The following is an 18,747-nucleotide window of genomic DNA, read 5'->3' as shown; positions in this document are numbered from 1 at the left end:
GCTAGGTGCAATCCCCGAGATGATCAGCAGTGTTATGGTTGTAGTTGAGATCTCTCAAGACCATCACAAAGACCTCCCGTCTGAAGTTAAGTCACTAGTGATTCATATGAACTGCAGTATTAACCACTTGCCGCCGGGAAGCCTGGTTTCCCGTTCCAATGCTAGGAAGTTTGCTAGTAGTGAGTAGTAGACGACTTTTCCCATTTCGGAACATGAGTTTTTTTCAGTAGGAAGAGTGTGTGTTTCTGATTGAGACAAGCAATACCATCTCTGGCTTCTTCTTAAAAGTTGTCGGACTTTTAAGAAGCTCGCTTTTAACAGATTGGAAAAAAAGTGCCAATTTTGGAATTTATATCTAAATGGAAAACTTTTCATTGATCCATTTTTCCCTATTTCTCGTTTTTTTTCTCTCCCTGCCATCCAGGTTGACTTTGGCTACCTGGCCAAGGTGACTGGCGTCACCACCCAGGGCGATCCCAACAACCCGAACTGGGTGACAAGCTACGCGCTGGAGTACTCGGACTCTTTCAACTTCCTGACCAAGGAGCCCCAGAACTTCCAGTGGGTCAAGTTCAAAAACGCCATCAAAGATGTGAGTCGGCATTGTGGTTTGTCCACAACCATTTCACTCTGACAGTTTCGCAGGAAGCGTGTTGAAACGTTCCGACTATACCTCTACACCAAAGTCTGATTTCGACGCGAACACATGTCAACTTTTGCCGATAAAATCACTTTATAATCAAATTTTTTCCAACGTGCTTAATCTGTCTTATTTTCTTACAAAGCACTTTTCAGACAAGCACCCCTACATGTTTATTTCGCTAAGTCTCTTGACTTTTTTTCAAGGTGAGAATCAATCCAAAGTCACCTTTGCAGTCTCGGGAAGTCTTCCATCTACTCGGCCGAAGGACAAAGCAATCACTTTAGGGAGAATGTTACCAGAAAATATGACGTTCTTACCAATTGAGGGGTATCTGAGTAGTGGGGCATCTCAAGACATGTGCATGTATACACTCTTATAGAAGCAGCCTCCTTCAAAGTCAGCAGTGTCACAAGCTTGGACTTCTTCATTTTTGTTTTGATGAAGTAGCCCATGGACTTTTGTTATGAAGACATGGACAAGTCACAGAATTTTATTTCTTTCAAGGGTCCTGGGAACCCCAAGTCCTGTTGAAGTCACAAGTTTGTGTCCTGTGAGTTGAAAAGAAGTCACCGTGGTTCCTTGTTAGAGCGTACGTTTCTCTCCATCCGCCTCTGTGATCCAGGTTTTTAATTCCATCCAGGCTGACAAGTCCCTGGCCCATTCTGTTGGTTTTTACCCAGTCTGTTATTCCAGAGCTCCTCCCTCTGAACCTGAAGCATGTCTTCATCGTCTTCTCTCTCTCTAAGTGTCACCAGACGTCCGAGCCGTGGTCTTTAAATACTTTTGATGGCCCCCTAATTGCATTTCTGCAAATGTTATAATGAAATGTGAATGCATTTTGCCCTTCTGTCCTCTAACACTTTGTGGAGCCATCTTTGTGATCGGGTTTCTATTTGGAACTAAACTCTGTACATTAAGGATGTTTTCATAATTTTCTGTTTTTCTGTGGTCTTCAAGAGCTTTCCAGGTAACACCGACCAGAACACTGTCAAATCTCACTTCTTCAAGGAAGAGATCGAAGCCAATGTAGTCCGCCTGTGGATTGAGGACTTCCACAACCAAGCCGCCTTGAGATTGGAGTTCCTGGGCTGCCCAGGTAAAAGGTCTGAAAGTGGATAATTGTGAGCGCTGTCCCAAACAGCGAACCTCAGTTCCCAAGTTTGACTGCGTGGACTCTGTTACCAATTCAAGTCATCTTGGACTTGTGTTAGGGTCATGCCAAGGCGCTTGCCTGCAAGTTCAAGAATGTTGCTTTGGATGAGATTGGAAGCTTTTCTTTGCAAAGTCGGCAAGTTAAGTTAATAGTTTGCGGTAGCACTGCGCGAAATCCTCTTTTGTGAGCATGTATACCTCTGAAAAAACTGTAGGGCGCTCAATGTTGAAGCAGCTTATTTGATGTCTGGAGGCAGTGAGATATGGAAAGGAGTTAGCATCCTGTCCACGCCTCACTGCATAACCGTTGGCACCCCCGCAGTCTCCTGACGACGGACATTGAGCCCCCTCCTGTTCTTTCCTGCTGCAAACTTTTCACTTTCACGTTGCCAACTCGCGTCCAGTGGCATGGATACGCACAGAAACCAAATCATCGATGCGATTCATTAAACATTGATGGGTTTGACTACAAGTTTCAAGTTAAAAAGAAGGCACAGTCCTGGCTTCTTTGCTTCACTTCTGCACCTTAAATGATCAAAGATCTTCACAAAGTCCATTCACTCCTGTACAAGCTACCATGTTTGCGTTTTGCAGACGTGAACCATTAAGATTCACTTGTAGCATAGTAATAATATGATAATGATAGTAACCTATATATCGCTCATTTCCCAAATACATATCATTAAATACGCCTTGCAAAATAAAAGCGTAACTGAAGATATCATCCCATTACAATCAACTACAGACTGCATTGAAACTGTGGTGAAAAGGTTAATCATGTCAGCAACATGAAACAAAACTCTTACAATCAGAATAAAATGAAGGAATAATTTGAATAACCCCGATCGATTGAATAGTCACGCATTGTGCAAAATCAAGTCAGCCCTCCGTTCACCAGTGTGTGTGTTCTGTCTTTCGAAATTTTCTTAGATTCGGATCCGTGCAAGCCCAACCCCTGTCAGAACGGTGCCCTCTGTCGCAAGTCCCAGGCCAGCCTGGGCTACACCTGCAGCTGCCCCATGCAGTGGGGCGGCAAGAACTGCGAAATCAGTAAGCATTAATGTTTGGTCACCCACAAGCAATTAATTGGTTAAATGGTTATATCACATCGGGAGGGGGGGGAATCGTTTATGTGAAGCCCGGCCTAGCAGACGATGTACTCAATATAACAGTGTATATTTAGCCAAAAGCAGAGTTGCTAAGCCAAATACTTAAGTGCTATCCAAAATGGGCTTGCAGAGCTATTTAGCCATAATTTTTGCCAGGGACGCGGAAGTGTTGTGCCTACGGCGATCCCCATTACTGCAATTTCGACGGGAAGAAGTTCAACTTCCAGGGCCACTGCAAATACATCCTGGCCCGGACCCTCACCACCAGCGCCCTGGACCACTTTGAGATCTCTGCCGACAACATCCAGAGCCCCCGTCGTAGGACGGTGTCCTCCACTCGGGAAGTCTACGTGAGAATCGGCGATCTGGTAAAAATAAAGTTTTGACCTCTGCAGTAAAGTTTCTGGTGCTCTCCAGCAGCTCAGGCATTCACAAACTGGCCGCAAATTTAGATCTGAAGCCATTCACTTCATTACTTTCTCAACCTTACATCGTACACTGCGGTACGTACCTAATTGGGAAGCACTTGTATGTTTGAAAATAGCCCAACTTACTTCCTCTCTCAACATGGAAAAAACGCATTCAGTTTCGGGCAACCAGCAGCCTTAACTGAAACTTCCAGTTTTGTGAATTGTACATTAACAGATATGCAACATCACACATTAAAAAATGCTGTTTTCAACTGTTCGAATGAAAACTCTCGGGAGAATGGTTCAGTGCGGCGTTTTTATCCGTGCGGTTCCACTTGAAGACAGTCTGGCCTGAATGCAAACGAATGTTTGGTTCTGCGCACAGTAAACAGGTTACACTTAGACTTCTGCCTGCGTGACAGTGCTACGTCTGCCATCATTCAACTGACTGTCTCCTCCACAGAACTTTGACTTCAAGAGGAATCGCGAAGTCTTTGTGAACAACGAGCGTATCTCCTGCCCCTATGAGAGCGATGGTATCACCGTCGTCGACGGCGGAAACAACCGTGTGGTAAGTCTGTCAAATTTTTCCTCCTACTTGTGCTGTCTGCCTGCCTATAAACTGAGGAAAGGAACATTTGAGAGTTTTATGACTGATTGCACATTAAGCACTGAAAAAAATGGTAGTACAGTGCCCCATTGAACTCTATACTTTTTTGATATTATGTAGATGCAATGTCTTGACACGTGCCTTAGTTCCTGCCGAGGCAAATTTCATATGCTGGTCTATCCGCTCTGAGCAGTAACAAAAGAGGGCATGTTTTTGAATGAAATTGACAGTCTTTGGTAAAGACTCATTGCATAGGCACTCAAGTTTATGCGCGTTTGACGTGAAGCATGCTGAGTGTGCTCAAATTGTTCTGGAATGTACATGTATGGTCTCCGGGTTGCACACCAAGCGCGAGCAAGAACCCGGTTCTCACCAGTCACGTCTTTCTGTCACTAGTGAGGGGTGCACTTTCTCTCAGGGTGGATGATTTGCCAACCCCACCTGACTGTGCATTTCGTCTTTTCCCTGGTAAGGTTCTCAGAACCGAGTTTGGTCTGACTGTGAGCTGGGATGGACGAAACAAAGTGGACATCTTCCTGACAGAGGACTACAAGGAAGAGGTGGAGGGCCTGTGCGGCAACTTCAACGGCAAACAAGGAGACGATTTCATCATCCGCTCAACCAAGGAGCAGGTAGTTTCCATGCGTGGTCTTTTTTGTTTTTTTTCAAAGCTGCGACTTCTGTCTTTGAACCAACCAATCCACGAAGCCTCGCTCTATTCAATTTGGACCAATCACAGCCGTGACTTTTACGCCAGACTTTGTGTACACCAAAGTTTGACTTTGTGTCTGACTTATGGTTGGCCATCATTATCTGGTAAGTGTTGTAAGGACCACTTGCGATAGCAGCTTGTCTCTGATGTAACAAACCTGAGAAAAATAAACACACATTGGCGAAACACTTCAAATCACAGTTTGAGACAAGCCATGAGATCTGTCACATACACTTAAGGGTCAGTTTGCATCAGAGACCACTTGGGAACTACTCACCGCAACCGTATTTCAGAAATCAATAGACAAATCAGTTTTGCTTGGATTGCACTGTTGCCACATTTTCACCGAGAGCTGTTGCTGTTGCTTTTTCCTTTGGCAACCAAGACTAAGGACCTCAGAAAGTTTGGGGAGAGCTGGGGTGCTGATCCGTCTTGCAAGGCCTGTGAGGACTGCCAAGAGACCGATCAGTGTCGACTTTCGGGACGGTTGAATGAGGCTCAAGAGGCCTGCAATATCCTGAACAACCGCAAGGGTGAGTCGTTCTTGATGATTTTGCTAACAGATCCAACTGCCATATTTTGAAGCACTGCCAGGGTGTGGAGTCGTACCTTAAGGGGTCATTGTTATTTTTGAGCATTTCTGCTAATGACACCAGGGATTCCTCCAAAGCGTCCTGGGCACTGTAGCTCATAGGCTTGAAGAAACGTGTGGAGGAGAGACAGTGAGAAGTAGACATACAGTTTGGGAGGTGGGACAGAGTCCTCTCAGTCCTGACAAATCCTGGAAAAAATGTTTGAAAGGTCATCAAAAGTCACGTAAAATAGGGGAAAATAGGGTGCTAGAAGTGTTAGATTCCAACAAGTCATGAAAATCAAGATCATGCAAGGGTTGTGATTGGTTGCTTAGTCTGTAGCAGTTGCTGTGCCGATTTTCCTATTCATAGTGCCAAACAACTTCCGTCTGCGAAATGGCATTAAATGTCACAGAGGTTAGTCCTTGAAAGTCTGAAGACAAATCCTGACATTTGGTTTTCAGATTTGTGTGGGAACCCTGTGGGTGGAAATCCCAGAAGAGAATTCTAGGTAAAACCCTTGTGAAGACTGAAAACCCAAACCAGGAATCAAACCAGGGCTGCAGAGTTGGGCAGTCCACCTGGCTCCCAAAGCTTGCGTCAGGTTTTGCAGTTGAACGTCAGCCATTGCGAAGAAATAATACCCCCACAGGGACCCCCCTCATTAAACTTTTGTGTGTGTGTGTGCATATTCTGGGTGTTGGGACACAGGACCGTTTGCCATGTGCATTGAAGGACTTGATCCGCTTGATTATTACGAGAATTGCCTGTACGACTACTGCGCCATGTATCCCAGCCAGGACAACCTGTGTGAGGACATCCAGCGCTACGCCGACGATTGCACAGAGAAGGGCTTGAATCCGGGCAACTGGCGGTTGCCAGGCTTCTGCGGTGAGTAACAAGGCTCAAAGTCATAGACGACTGGAAGATACAAATTTGTTGGGGGAGGAAGATGGAGTTACAGCCTGTGGAGTAATTCTCTAACGGATTCTTTTTTCTCACATTGCCTGTAATTTATACAACTGCCCAATTTTTGCAGAAATATCGCTCTTGGTTGGTGACAGATTTTACCTCAAAATGTACCCTGGCGCCCTTTAACCTTTTATTATTTATTGTAAGCGGTCATTATTTATCACTGTGATAGCTGTAATGAGATGTTTTATTCAACAACTTAATGAAGTGTTCTGCTTTGGAGTCCAGGTAAAGTGTTAACCACTACCTGCCGGGGGGATTTTTCTTGAGCGGGATGACATGACGGGACCTTTCCAAGATTTTCCATTTTCAAAATTCTTCAAAAATTCATGTGTTTGTTTTCTGGACGTTTACACCCACACAAACGACTGCCTGGTGGCTACTCTAATCTGACAGGCAACCTTCATTGGCGCCCGAGTATTCAGCCCTGGCCTGCAGACCTGTAAAAGAGAATTGTGAGGTGTTGCATAATTTCCTTTGTTGCGGTGAATGCCAATAGCGTCTTTTCATACGTGGTTGGATTAGCGAGCAGCGGCGCTGTGTCGCTCATCAATGGGGCCCTGGAGCACTTTTGTCTGCAGTGCTTATCTGCAGGTGCGCTATGCCCAAAACAGTGCCTTATAACCTTCGAAAAATGGAAGTCAAAAAATGATTGCAATTCCCAGCAGCAGGTCTTTTGTTCTGAGTACAGTCTTTTGTAACACAGACAAGCTCTTTGTCTGAAACCGGGCACCCTGGCAGAAAGTGGTTAAGATGCACTGGTTAAACATTGGTCACAGCCTTTGCCTGCCGTGTTTAAGGGCAGCCTAATCCTATGCAGGAACTTGGCAAATTCCTTGGGGGAGTTACGGCATTTCTGTGGGGAAGAGGAATGTTACAGCAGTTGAGGCCTTCCCCAAACCAACACTTTACTGAAAATCATGCCACCTCCGAGTCACTAAATGTGGCAGGTAGCCAGAACTTCTCTCACACCCATGTTGGAGACGATCGAGCAAGGGTTTGAAGGTGACAGCTTGAAGTGTATAGCAAATGGGATCTCCGGTCCACAGCAGATCAAAATATACATTTACATGCCCTGAATTCGCAAAAGTTTCAACGCAAATAAATTTTGCTGCACATGTTGAATTCACTTGGCTTTTATGTTCACTTGAAATGAGAACTAGCCTTGAGATGGACATGGGAACCCAGCTGTCATTTTGTATTCAAGGTCAAACCCCGGGCCCCTGCTTTTTTGTTTCCCTTGCAGAACTAAAGTGCCCCATAAACATGGTCTTCAGCCAGATCGGCACGGCCTGCCCAGACACCTGCGGCAACCAGGATGCGTCCAAGGACTGCACGGGACAGGCCGAGCCCATGTGCGTCTGCATGCCTGGCCTGTTCCTGGAGGGTGGCGACCGTTGTGTGGAAGACGCGCAGTGCGGCTGCACCTACGAAGGAAAGTACCGTGAGGTGAGGATACCAAAGAGGGTTGGACTTTGGAGATAACGCTCAGGGAAGAATAGACGGACTGCCTAAACATTTATGTCAGCTTGGGTTATAACATTGGCCCCAATCTGTGCTGTAATTGAGATCTCCTAACAACCTAAAAGATCATCACAAGACACCACAAGACTTCAAGGCCAAATTCAAGTCACAAGCCATTCAAATGAACTGCGATGAAAGCTTTCCTTTGTCATTGCTGACAGTGGCTACTTGTGGCTGATCTCGTGAAATGATCTTACCAAAGCCGTTGCACCCGCCGTATTTGTAAATCACTGATCCATGAGGTTTGCACTGTCAATTGCCTTGGCAGATCAATACGGAATTCATGTCGGAGGAGTGCAACCAGAAGTGTGCCTGTGACTCCGAACACAATGTCGTGTGCGAGGAGAGTGGCTGCCATGAACGCGCGGAGTGCAGAGTCGAAGATGGTGTACGGGGCTGCTATTGCAATGAGGGGTGGACTGGAGATGGCATTAACTCCTGTGAAGGCAGGTTCACTTTGCTTTTTTTTTGGGGGGGGGATTAGAAGTAACTTGATTAGGCCAAACAGACCCTGTCTGTTACCAGCGTCACTGGATGAGTACCACTTCTTAAGCTAATCAGTCATCAGCCAGCAGGTTATTTTAGATAGCGAAATTTCATCTTTAGAGGTAACCAAAGAAGAGACTATTCCTGGTAGCATGGGCATCAGACTGCATGGGCAATGGGCATCAGACTGCATGGGCAATGGGCATCAGACTGCATGGGCAATGGGCATCAGACTGCATGGGCAATGGGCATCAGACTGCATGGGCAATGGGCATCAGACTGCATGGGCAATGGGCATCAGATAGCATGGGCAATGGGCATCAGATAGCATGGGCAAGGGGCATCAGATAGCATGGGCAATGGGCATCAGATAGCATGGCAATGGGCATCAGATAGCATGGCAATGGGCATCAGATAGCATGGGCAAGGGGCATCAGATAGCATGGGCAAGGGGCATCAGATAGCATGGCAATGGGCATCAGATAGCATGGGCAATGGGCATCAGACTGCATGGGCAATGGGCATCAGATAGCATGGGCAATGGGCATCAGACTGCATGGTCTTGTGAATAAGGGAATAGATATGGGCATTATCACATCTCAGTGGGCATTATCACTTCTCAGTGGGCATTATCACATCTCAGTGGGCATTATCAAATGTTAATAGACAGTCAAGTTACTGCTGTTGAATAGGGAGACTGAGGTATGTACAGTGCCATAGTCATGCACGTGGAAAGGGTTGCATTATTAAATTGAGCAATCCCCTAACTCGGATCAAGGAGAAGGTGTGCAATATCTCGTATCCCTTTTTGTGCAAGCATTGAAGTGTTTCCTATCTTGCCCAAGATCTGATCCAGATCTTACTGCATTTTTGAATGAAAGAAAACGTGCTCTATGACTTTGTGTCCATTGCAAGCAGGGTTTCCACACTGCAGTTGACTTGATGACTGGTTTTTCCCGGGAACAGAAATTCTTGAACGGGTGGAATTGGTCGTGTGCGAGAATGAGTTGCTGGAGCTTGACTGCTCGGCACAGGGTGAGCGCATCGAGATCCTGGAGGTGGCATACGGAACGCAGCCCCGGGATGAGTGTGCCCAAACAGCCGACAACGCGGATGTGAAAGATTTCCGCTACGCCAAGACCATCATCCGCAACCGCTGCCATAATCAGGCCAGCTGCTCGGTCAGCGTCAGCAGCCTGGTGTTTGGCACCTTTGCCGGAGACACCCCTAAGGCCCTTTATGTCGTCTACCAGTGCCGGGAGGAGGTGGCGGTTGGCATCTGCCACCCGGACGTGGAGCTGATCGCCTGCCAGGGCAGCAGCTTGGAGATCCAGTGCGGCGACCTGAAAGCCGACATCATCCATGCCGCTTTTGGCCGGCGGCAGGGTGACCACAACTGCCAGACGGATGACAGCGTAGCACTAACCCAAGACTGCTTCGCGCCCTCTGCCCTGTTTAAAATGGTGAAGGCATGCCACCTTCAAAGTATGTGCACCATAGACGCCATCCCTGATACTTTTGGCAGTGACCCCTGCCCGAATATTGACAAATATCTGAGGGTAAGTTCTCTGTCTCCCCTTCAAGCCATCATTTATTTATCCCTTCACCCACCCTTAACAAACGCTTGGACCTAAAAATGTATGCTCAATTGTTCTCTTCATCACGCTCTTTTTTCGTGAGTTCATATTGAGGTGTTGGAAATCCCGCTGCACAGGAAAACATGCAATCATAACAAGAAACACTGTCAATACACTGTATGAGTCAGGTCCTTCTGCAACATTTTGTGGAACGATTTCTCCTTTGCAAGTTTTTGACTGTCGACTGAAGTTGCAGGAACAAAGAACTATAAATAGCCTGAGCTAGAAAGAGGCAAGAATGGTGCGAGCACTAAAAACGATTCACTGAGAGTGTTAATTATCAACTTGATGCTTCGGCGTCATGAGTTTTCCCCCGGTGGAGACTCCCTCATTTTACTGCATCCACGCCCCTAGTGAACCTAGAAGTTTGTGTGATCTGGGAGTGAGGTTGGCGTGGAATCTCTTCCCTTCACCTTTCCGGGTTCAAATCCCACGGAGGATTTGGGGTTTCACTTTCTTCTTGATTCTGTGCGTTTCCCTGAATAGAGTTATCCAAACTGTTCCACCTACTCCTCTAAAATGAGACATTTCTTCATTGTCTTCAGTTGTGAGCGCCTGAAATAATCAGCATTCACTGGATGGGTTACCCTCATTAAAGTGGTAATAAACATAAAAGTATTCTAAAATTGGTTCTGCTTGCTAATGTTTGAAACCGATCACGGATGACTCGAGTTGGAGTCAGTGGGGGAATTGTGGCCAAGATTTTGCAAAAATACCTTGGTCAACTCTGTCGGTTCACAAGTCACTTTGACCATGCCAAAGTCGGTTATAACCAACCTCCCCCCTTGCCTCAACCTGTAGATTCACTACCGATGCGAAGAGAGCCCTGATCCCAGAGAGCTAGAGGAGAACAAGTGCGATCCCAGTCCCTGCATCCACGGCACCTGCGAGGCCATCAGCATCGAGCCCAAGTACAACTGCAAGTGTGACACTGGTTACACTGGACAGCACTGCGACATTGGTGAGCCATTTATCCTCAGTTTCCCAGGGAACAACCCAGGGCTAAATCAAATGGGGTATGCTGTTTTTGCCTTGTCCTTCCATGGGTGTATAAATAGGTGCATGGATTGCTCTTGGTGACCATTCACAAGACCAGACGTAAGACAAGATGCTAGACCAGTCACAAGACCAGACGCAAGACATTCACAAGGCCAGACACAAGACATGATGCAAGACCAGTCACAAGACCAGTGACAAGACCAATCACAAGACCAGACACAAAACCAGTCACAAGACCAGTCACTAGATGTTCTCAAGACCTGTTGCAAGACCAGTTTAATACAAGGCCACTCGCAAAGCCAGTCCCAAGACTGGTCACAAGACCAGAAACAAGGCCAGTCACAATGCCAGGCACAAGAACATTTAGAGGGCCAGTCACAAGGCAAAACACAATACCATACTCGACGTCAGTTACAAGACTACTGATAAGGCCAGTCACAAGACAGTCACAAGTATCAGAGTGAACCGTAACAAAGGAGTCCTTTTGCTGCAGTTCATTTGAATAGCTTGTGCCTTGAACTCAACACTGGAGATCTTGAGTTGCTCTTGTGATGGTTTTATGGGATCTTGTAAGAATCTCTGTGGGGTCTTGACAAGGTTAACAGATTAGCGGGTTTTGGGAAATGTGGGTGTTGTCAATATCTTAATTGACATCTTGCAAGGCAGTCTGATTGCCACTAAGCCTGCTAACTCCTTCCTTTGTACACTCCTTGGAAACACCAGGCGAGGCCACCTGCACGGCTCTCGGAGATCCCCATTACATCACCTTTGACGGCTACAAGTACAGCTTCATGGGTGCCTGCAAGTACACCCTGGTCAAGAACGCCGATGCCGAAGTGCCCGACTTTGAAGTCATTGTCTACAACGAGGCTGCCCGGCGCAATCCGAGAATGTCCTCCACGGTCCAAGTCGAGTTCCACTTCAATGGTCGCGTGGGTGTCCAATTCTTGCTTCCCCCCTTGACATTTAGGATGTTTAAAATTGTCAAAATGCATCACTGTCCTCATCCAGTCGTGTTTTGAGCCCCCCCAAATTCTGGGATTGTTATCTCAACACAGTTTTTCACCAAGAAATATAATTACTTCTTGTTTGGATACCGAGTGTGAACTTTTTCACTCACTGAGGTCTGTTTACTCAGTTGAGAATCAGTACCATTCCAGCACTGCCAAAGCACTGAACTCATCAGTGGCTTCCTATGGTACCACAATTCACTGAGTTCCGTCAAACCGGGAGGCATAGGGTGATAAACTGTGGTGTTTTTCAGAGATTTGGCAAAATGCAAAATGCAAAAATGCAAAATGTCAAATGGCAAATTGCTTCCTGTCAGTACTTTCTGTTCTCACTCGTCTGTGTAAATAGGCCCTTCAGGAGCTTTTTCAATTTGAGACCCTAGATAAGATCATGTTGTAGAAAGGTACGTTACCATTACTGTGCGCAAATGGCAAAAAGGTTGCCACAGTATTCCCTGTCCAACTGGTATCCGGAGCCACGTTTCCCATCAGTGAACCAGTTCTTCCTTTGCTTGACCTCCGCCGACAGGTCATCAATCTCAAGTACGGCGGCAAGACCCTCATCGACAACATTCAGTCTGAGGGTCTGGATGAGCCTGGGTTGAAAGTCAGCGTGAACTACCCGGATGTGGTAAGCCGAACATTGCCTTCCCTACCCATCTCGGCCAAGTCACGGGGCAAGCTTGTCTCTTGTAATCAGTACCCCCTCCACATCATTGCCAGTCATTTTCTTGTATATTTCTCATTTGATTTCCATCGCGAAGTTGAGTTATAATTTGCCGGGGGAGGCCCTTATTGGACGTCCTTCATTTTCTGGAAGGTTTCATTCAATGGGTTTCAGTCACAGTAAAAACACTGGCCAAAACAGACTATCAACCGTTTGTTTCTTTAATTTCCAAGGGGGTGGGGCTACAGGCCCTGATTGGGGGGTCCCTGTCTCTCATACCCCCAACCTTTAGTTATGTCACTGAACTTTGTACAGATAGCCAGAAAGTGTTTCTACACCGTCCTGCCTGAAGTGATCAATTATCCATAAATATGAAACACTTCTTATTTGTGCACCACTACACCCCCTTTAAAACTAGGTGATTGAGACTGATGTTGGGATAGTCATTCGCTGGGACGGCAAATTCATGGTGGAAGTTGACGTCACCGGCGAGTACTACGGCCACACAGAGGGTCTCTGTGGCCCATACGATGGTGATCCATTCAACGATTTCCTCACCCGCTTTGGAGAAACGGTAAATAGAGGGCTTGCACGGCTGTCATCTTGCAGGCCTGTGCTTTTGCTCCACAGTTGTGCATAGAGGGGATTTTCTTGTGAACAACAGAAAAGCCCAGCAAGATGGCTGCCGTACAAAGCCTCTATAGACGGACTGCACTTCTTGGTTTTTCAATGGTCCCCTGCCATCTTAAAGTAACCAGAACCAAGTACCAGCTGCGAGGGGTCTATTAACTCTTGCTGCATCATAAGTGAGCACGAGCTCCTGCTTTGAATGCCATTATCATTCATAAATTATTGTTACACTTTCTGAGAATGTGAATCAACTGTAAACAGCCTGAAACTTGTGTCAAGTTTACTCAGTTTTTTTCCTTATTTATATTTAAGCCATTATGTTTTTCAGCGGAGAGAATATTGAAATAATAACACGCACACCTAGTTAAGAATGAGGAGCTGAAGAGATTTTATAATAGGTTTTGCCTTTTCTGACTTGGTTCTGTTTTCTCAGTGTGGTCCATGTGTCACCCCCCAAAAAATCACAAGCTGGATTGGGTAGGATTTGAACCCACACCCTTCTGCTTATCCAGATTAATTCAATTCAATTCAAAAATAAGATTTATTTCCATACTTTCATTAAAATACAAATCAAAGAATACACGTAAAATAAAAAAGAGGCATAAATACAATGTAATAAGAGAAAATAGAGGAAACTTAATGTGATTAATTTTTGTTAAAGTCCATCGGTAAAAGAAGAAAAGAAATGCAGAGGGAGCACTAACTGCTAACATCCACGTTCAGAAGAAATTTCAGTATTTGTTAGCAGAAAGACTGAAATGTTAATGGTAGATATGTGTGGCTTAAGAGTGTGATTTATGTAACTCATATGTTGAGGTATGAGATTAAGGCATGTCTCAAATTCGCCCTGGAATACTACCTGTCCGAAGCAAGTGTGTAGTGGTTCTTGTATTTTGGACTTGTAGGTTTGAACCCCATGTATTGCTTGTGTTACTAGGCAAGACACTTTACTGCGATTGCCCTTTTCTCCGTTACACCTGTGAGGGTACAGTGGGTTACTGGCCCACCGAAAACAGGGGTAGCAATTGTTGAGCACTTTAAATATATATTGGGTATCAAAGTCGTGTAAGCTTTATGCATTATCATTACTGTTGCGAGTTGGGGTCAGCTTCCTCATAACAGTGCATTTTCACGTTTTGTCTATCAGCTGGACAACACCACGGCCAATATCGTGCCATTTGCAAGGTCCTGGAACATTCCTAAGAGCGGTTGCGAAGACTGCGAGGACTGCGAACTCCCAGATCCCTGCGATGATGCTGGAGTCAAGGATGCGGCGCAGGAGATCTGTTTTGACATTATCAACGAAGATGGTAAACGTTATGTCAAATCATGCTTGTCAAACGCAGCCTTAAGCTGAGGCAGATGGTTAAGGAACTCATGACAGTATTTTATCAGGTTATAGAGGGACCCCAATGCGACATGTTTAGCATCGATCTGCGCACTTTCTCCTTTTGAAAACGAGGCTGTATGTGTTAGCTTCCTACGCACGTCAACAACGGCGCGGCAAAATATACACGATACGTATGCACTGTCTGCCACAAAGTGACGCTGTGCCTACTGCTCATGATTCTTAGTCGTATTAAGATCAGACAATTGAAAGTAAGGAGTCAAGACACAAAATACATGTTAAATTCAGACTTTTCAGGCTGCACCAGAGTTTTTCAGGATGGTTCGATAGGCGGCTTAAGAGTTGGTGTAATCCTAGGCCAATTATCACTTGTATAAGGTTACTCCCGGCCCAAGAAAACGATGAAAGCCTCGACTGTGACTTTCCTCATTCTAGTTGCCAATCCTTTTTGCTGCGAATCCTAGAAGTTGCATTCATGCAACCAAGTGGCTTTCATAGCTATTAGAAATAACGATGATTAAAAAGCTAAAAGTTTCTTCTGTTTTTTTTTTTTTTAGGTGGGAAGCTTCCCTTTTTTTCAATAATGGCTGATTTTTTGCTCTCTATTTTTTCGCTGCTCTACCCAGGCCCCTTCATCGCCTGTCATGAAATGGTGTCACCGTCATTCTACTACCAGAGCTGTGTGATGGATCGCTGCACCATGCCAGATGGCCTGGCTCACTGCGATGATTACCAGGCCTACGCTGAGGAGTGCCGGAAGTACAACATCATCATTAGCTGGCGACGGCAAGACTTCTGCTGTGAGTGCCTCCGACAACATGAGCAGAGAGCAGGAGGAGGGATGCAAAAAAGAAAAAGCAAAGGAACAGAAACAAAAAAAGGGGTGGACAGGGCTGAGAATCATTGATTTAAATTGCTTGAAGATATCTCAGAATTTACCGCTTATTATTTTTAGGTTTGCTGAATATGAGTGCCTTCATCCCCCTTCCGATATTTCCTTCTCTTTGAAATAATGCTTCCCCCCTCCCCTTGAAAAAACAGCCACCTGCCAGTTTTAAGATAGAAACGGACATTGTTTTGTAATAGAAACAGGAATCACACTGGCTTCAATCCTCACCTCAACACTGAAGAAGAGGTTATGTTGTGACAATGCTGGCAACGGTGTATCCTGCTTTTTGTGTGGGGCGTGGAATTCAGAAGCAAATTTGGCTTCGGGCTTATTCAACATGATGTTTGAGGAGAAAAATATCTGAGCCCTACTCACGGTCCCGCCATCCTTGCTTTTATTTCTGGATCTTTTCTTAGGGTTTTGGTGCGTTATTTCATAAATATAAATAAATATTTGATACATAAATATAAAAAAGTTTTTAAAAAAATCAGTCGGGGGGGGGTTCAGGTTGCCCTGCCTTCCCCCCCCCACACGGGATGCACCACTGGTCTCTGGTAAATAAACTGGCCCTTGTGTCCTCTACCTCTTAGATTTGAGGCCAATTTTTCATACCCTTCCTCTCCCGTCTCTCCCTCTTTCTCTGTAGTTATTGACTGCCTGGCCAGGAATATGATCTACAACCCCCTTAGCCCCGCCTGCCCAACCACCTGTGCCAACCCCCTGGCCAGCTCCACCTGTAACGAGGCTGACCGGGAGGACTGCGTCTGCCCGCCAGGAATGATGAAGGAAGGGGAAACCTGCATCGACGAGGAGAAGTGCGGCTGCACGGACAAAGAGACCGGCTTCTACTACAAGGTGAGGTCTTTGCTGACTGGGGCAGAAATGTATACAGAGAGAGTAGCGCCAACTTCAGACTTTTGAACTGAAATGGCAGTTCGTTATGTGTGCAGTGCAGCATGTCGCTATCGTGTTCTAATTGTGCGTGTGCACTGATGCATATAATTCACCATTTTGGTTCCAGCAACTGAGATACTCATGTTGCAGCTCTTTCCGAGTTGGAGAGGTCTATCAAACAACTGAAGGCGTTGAACTCAAAAAGTTGGTCTGGCGTCTTGCGTTGGGTTAAATTATTTTTATGGCAGTCAATAACACTTTCATTTCCTTACGCTGAAAGTTGTGCTGTAGCTTGGGTCACCACTTTTCCGTTCCCTTTACACACTTAAGGCTTTTCAGTGAGTAGGGCAAAATAAGGCACAGCAGCGGTTGACCCGAAAATGTAAGGAGCTGGATTTTGGGCTCGACTAGCCTCCATCCGAGCTGAGAGTTGGAAGGCGCCAGTCCAACTCCCAGCTCTGACGAATGCCAGGTTGACATGGTTGAGCGGGTATATTTTACTTGCCATCAGTGCGTGGAAGTTCTACTTTATTTTGCTCAACTGCCTCTCCTCTTATCTGTGTGGTGAGCAGCAAGGTGAATCGTTCATGTCCCCGGATTGCAACAGAGTCTGTCATTGCCCGACGGCCGACAACCTCATATGCACGCAGTACAAGTGTCCCCTTCACGAAGTCTGTGGCACCAGAGACAATGCGCCGGCCTGCGAGTGCGAGGAGGGTTATTTCCGCGACACCGAATTGAACTCCTGTCATGGTATGCCAGGCAGTTTTAAAGGTTTCATGGCTCGTTATGTTCCCACTTAAAGGGAAGCAGCGGGGGAGGGGGAGGTCATGATCCCTGAAAAGTATGACAGTTTTTATTTGGGAAAAACAATGAGGAAAGGGCCATTTTTGTGAGACTGTTTCAATTCTCTTTCGAAAAGTGTGTAAAGGTACCAGAATTTAACCTTGCCTTTCAGAACTAGAGAAATTTCCAAATTCTGAGGTGCCCCCCGAGAACAGTTGGTTCTGGGCCTACCCTCAATTCTTACCCTGTAACACTGTTGCTTTTTACCGTGGAAGGTTTACAGGGCTATTTGTTGTAAAGGTTGGTTTGAAACAACTGTTGAGTATAAATGGGTAAGCATTCAACTTGGTAAATTCTTGGCATTTGTAGCAATTCTTGGCATAGACTGATCCAATTAGATGCAATAATTGTGCTGGCCTGCCGCCTGTCCATACCACCTGTCCACAAGCATTGTGCTGCCACAGTGATGGCTTCTTATCCTGGTGGTCGATCAAATTATACGGTCATCAAATTTCATTTTTTTCTGTTCATCTGTCCGTCAGCCATACCGATCCCGCAGATCCTGGTCAGATCTCAGTTGCAGCTGGAGTGCTCCAACATCGACTGCGGGGCAGGATTCATCGACATCCTGGAAGCCAGCTTTGGTCCCCGCGTGGACGAGGTCTGCCTGGAGTCAGATGCCCTGGACACCTGCCAGTCCCCCGTCACCCTGCCAGTCCTGCGCAACCTGTGCCAGGGCCGCGGCCAGTGCCAGCTGGACACGACCAGCATCCAAGCCTTTGGCGAGCCCTGCTTTGGTGAACTGAACTACCTCTTCGTCCGCTTTGCCTGCACCCACAAGCCGATGGCCCACGAGGTGGTCCCCAAGCCCTTCACCGTGCGAGTCTGTCAGGACCGCTCCCTGGCCCTGGCATGCAGCCTTAACCAGGGGATTGTCATAGATGAAGTCTTCTTTGGACGCCGCGCCGGCGATGACTACTGCTTGGGCGATGAGGGAGCACCAGCAGCAGACCAATCGGATTTGAGTGCACTTGAAAAAGCTCGCAACCAGTGCCGATCTCTGCAGCCATTCTGCTCTCTCAGAGGACCAGACTTTGGAGATCCCATCCAGGAAACTAAGGAATACCTGGAAATCACCTACAGGTGCATCCAAACCAACTCCCAGCGATAAGCTTGGCACAGGTATGGTATAAGACATCGCTCAATTCTTTTCTCAGGTTTTGAGTTTTCTCATTTCACTTTGACAGACTATTGGGAGATATGTTGAGAGTATCCACACACCACACACAGAATCTTAGATTGTGTCCTAAAGGTTTTGGCTTTGACTAGCATTAACACACGCCTATGGGAAGTGGTTTTGACTTTGGCTAACATTAGCACACATGCCTATGGGAAGTTGTTTTGACTTTGGCTAACATTAGCAGACACGCCTATGGGAAGTGGTTTTGATTTTGGCTAACATTAGCACACACGCCTATGGGAAGCAGTTTTGACTTTGGCTAACATTAGCACACATGCCTATGGAAAGTTGTTTTGACTTTGGCTAACATTAGCAGACACGCCTATGGGAAGCAGTTTTGACTTTGGCTAACATTAGCACACACGCCTATGGGAAGCAGTTTTGACTTTGGCTAACATTAGCACACACGCCTATGGGAAGCAGTTTTGACTTTGGCTAACATTAGCACACATGCCTA

General features: G+C 46.2%; 1 protein-coding gene across 1 annotated transcript in view; it reads left to right on the top strand.

The window, feature by feature from the left end:
* Positions 1 to 18,747, top strand: part of LOC110987964 (uncharacterized) — a 62,204-nt gene that overhangs the window by 41,751 nt on the left and 1,706 nt on the right. The window contains exons 48-67 of the mRNA XM_022251144.2: positions 425 to 592; positions 1,601 to 1,739; positions 2,726 to 2,845; positions 3,061 to 3,272; positions 3,778 to 3,885; positions 4,398 to 4,556; positions 5,022 to 5,169; positions 5,920 to 6,099; positions 7,427 to 7,629; positions 7,973 to 8,150; positions 9,157 to 9,749; positions 10,629 to 10,788; positions 11,550 to 11,758; positions 12,366 to 12,467; positions 12,922 to 13,077; positions 14,281 to 14,443; positions 15,108 to 15,281; positions 16,017 to 16,225; positions 16,837 to 17,017; positions 17,593 to 18,232. Of these exons, the coding sequence (XP_022106836.2) occupies positions 425 to 592; positions 1,601 to 1,739; positions 2,726 to 2,845; positions 3,061 to 3,272; positions 3,778 to 3,885; positions 4,398 to 4,556; positions 5,022 to 5,169; positions 5,920 to 6,099; positions 7,427 to 7,629; positions 7,973 to 8,150; positions 9,157 to 9,749; positions 10,629 to 10,788; positions 11,550 to 11,758; positions 12,366 to 12,467; positions 12,922 to 13,077; positions 14,281 to 14,443; positions 15,108 to 15,281; positions 16,017 to 16,225; positions 16,837 to 17,017; positions 17,593 to 18,221 (4,191 nt within the window). The 3' untranslated portion in view covers positions 18,222 to 18,232. The remainder of the gene's footprint in view (positions 1 to 424; positions 593 to 1,600; positions 1,740 to 2,725; positions 2,846 to 3,060; positions 3,273 to 3,777; positions 3,886 to 4,397; positions 4,557 to 5,021; positions 5,170 to 5,919; positions 6,100 to 7,426; positions 7,630 to 7,972; positions 8,151 to 9,156; positions 9,750 to 10,628; positions 10,789 to 11,549; positions 11,759 to 12,365; positions 12,468 to 12,921; positions 13,078 to 14,280; positions 14,444 to 15,107; positions 15,282 to 16,016; positions 16,226 to 16,836; positions 17,018 to 17,592; positions 18,233 to 18,747) is intronic.

Source organism: Acanthaster planci, linkage group LG15 (genome assembly GCF_054643075.1).
Source record: "Acanthaster planci isolate LZ-2023a linkage group LG15, COTS_SCS, whole genome shotgun sequence".
In the NCBI taxonomy this organism is placed as follows: Eukaryota; Metazoa; Echinodermata; class Asteroidea; order Valvatida; family Acanthasteridae; genus Acanthaster; species Acanthaster planci.
Note: the sequence above shows the minus strand (reverse complement) of the source record. Positions and strands in the feature narration are given on the sequence as shown.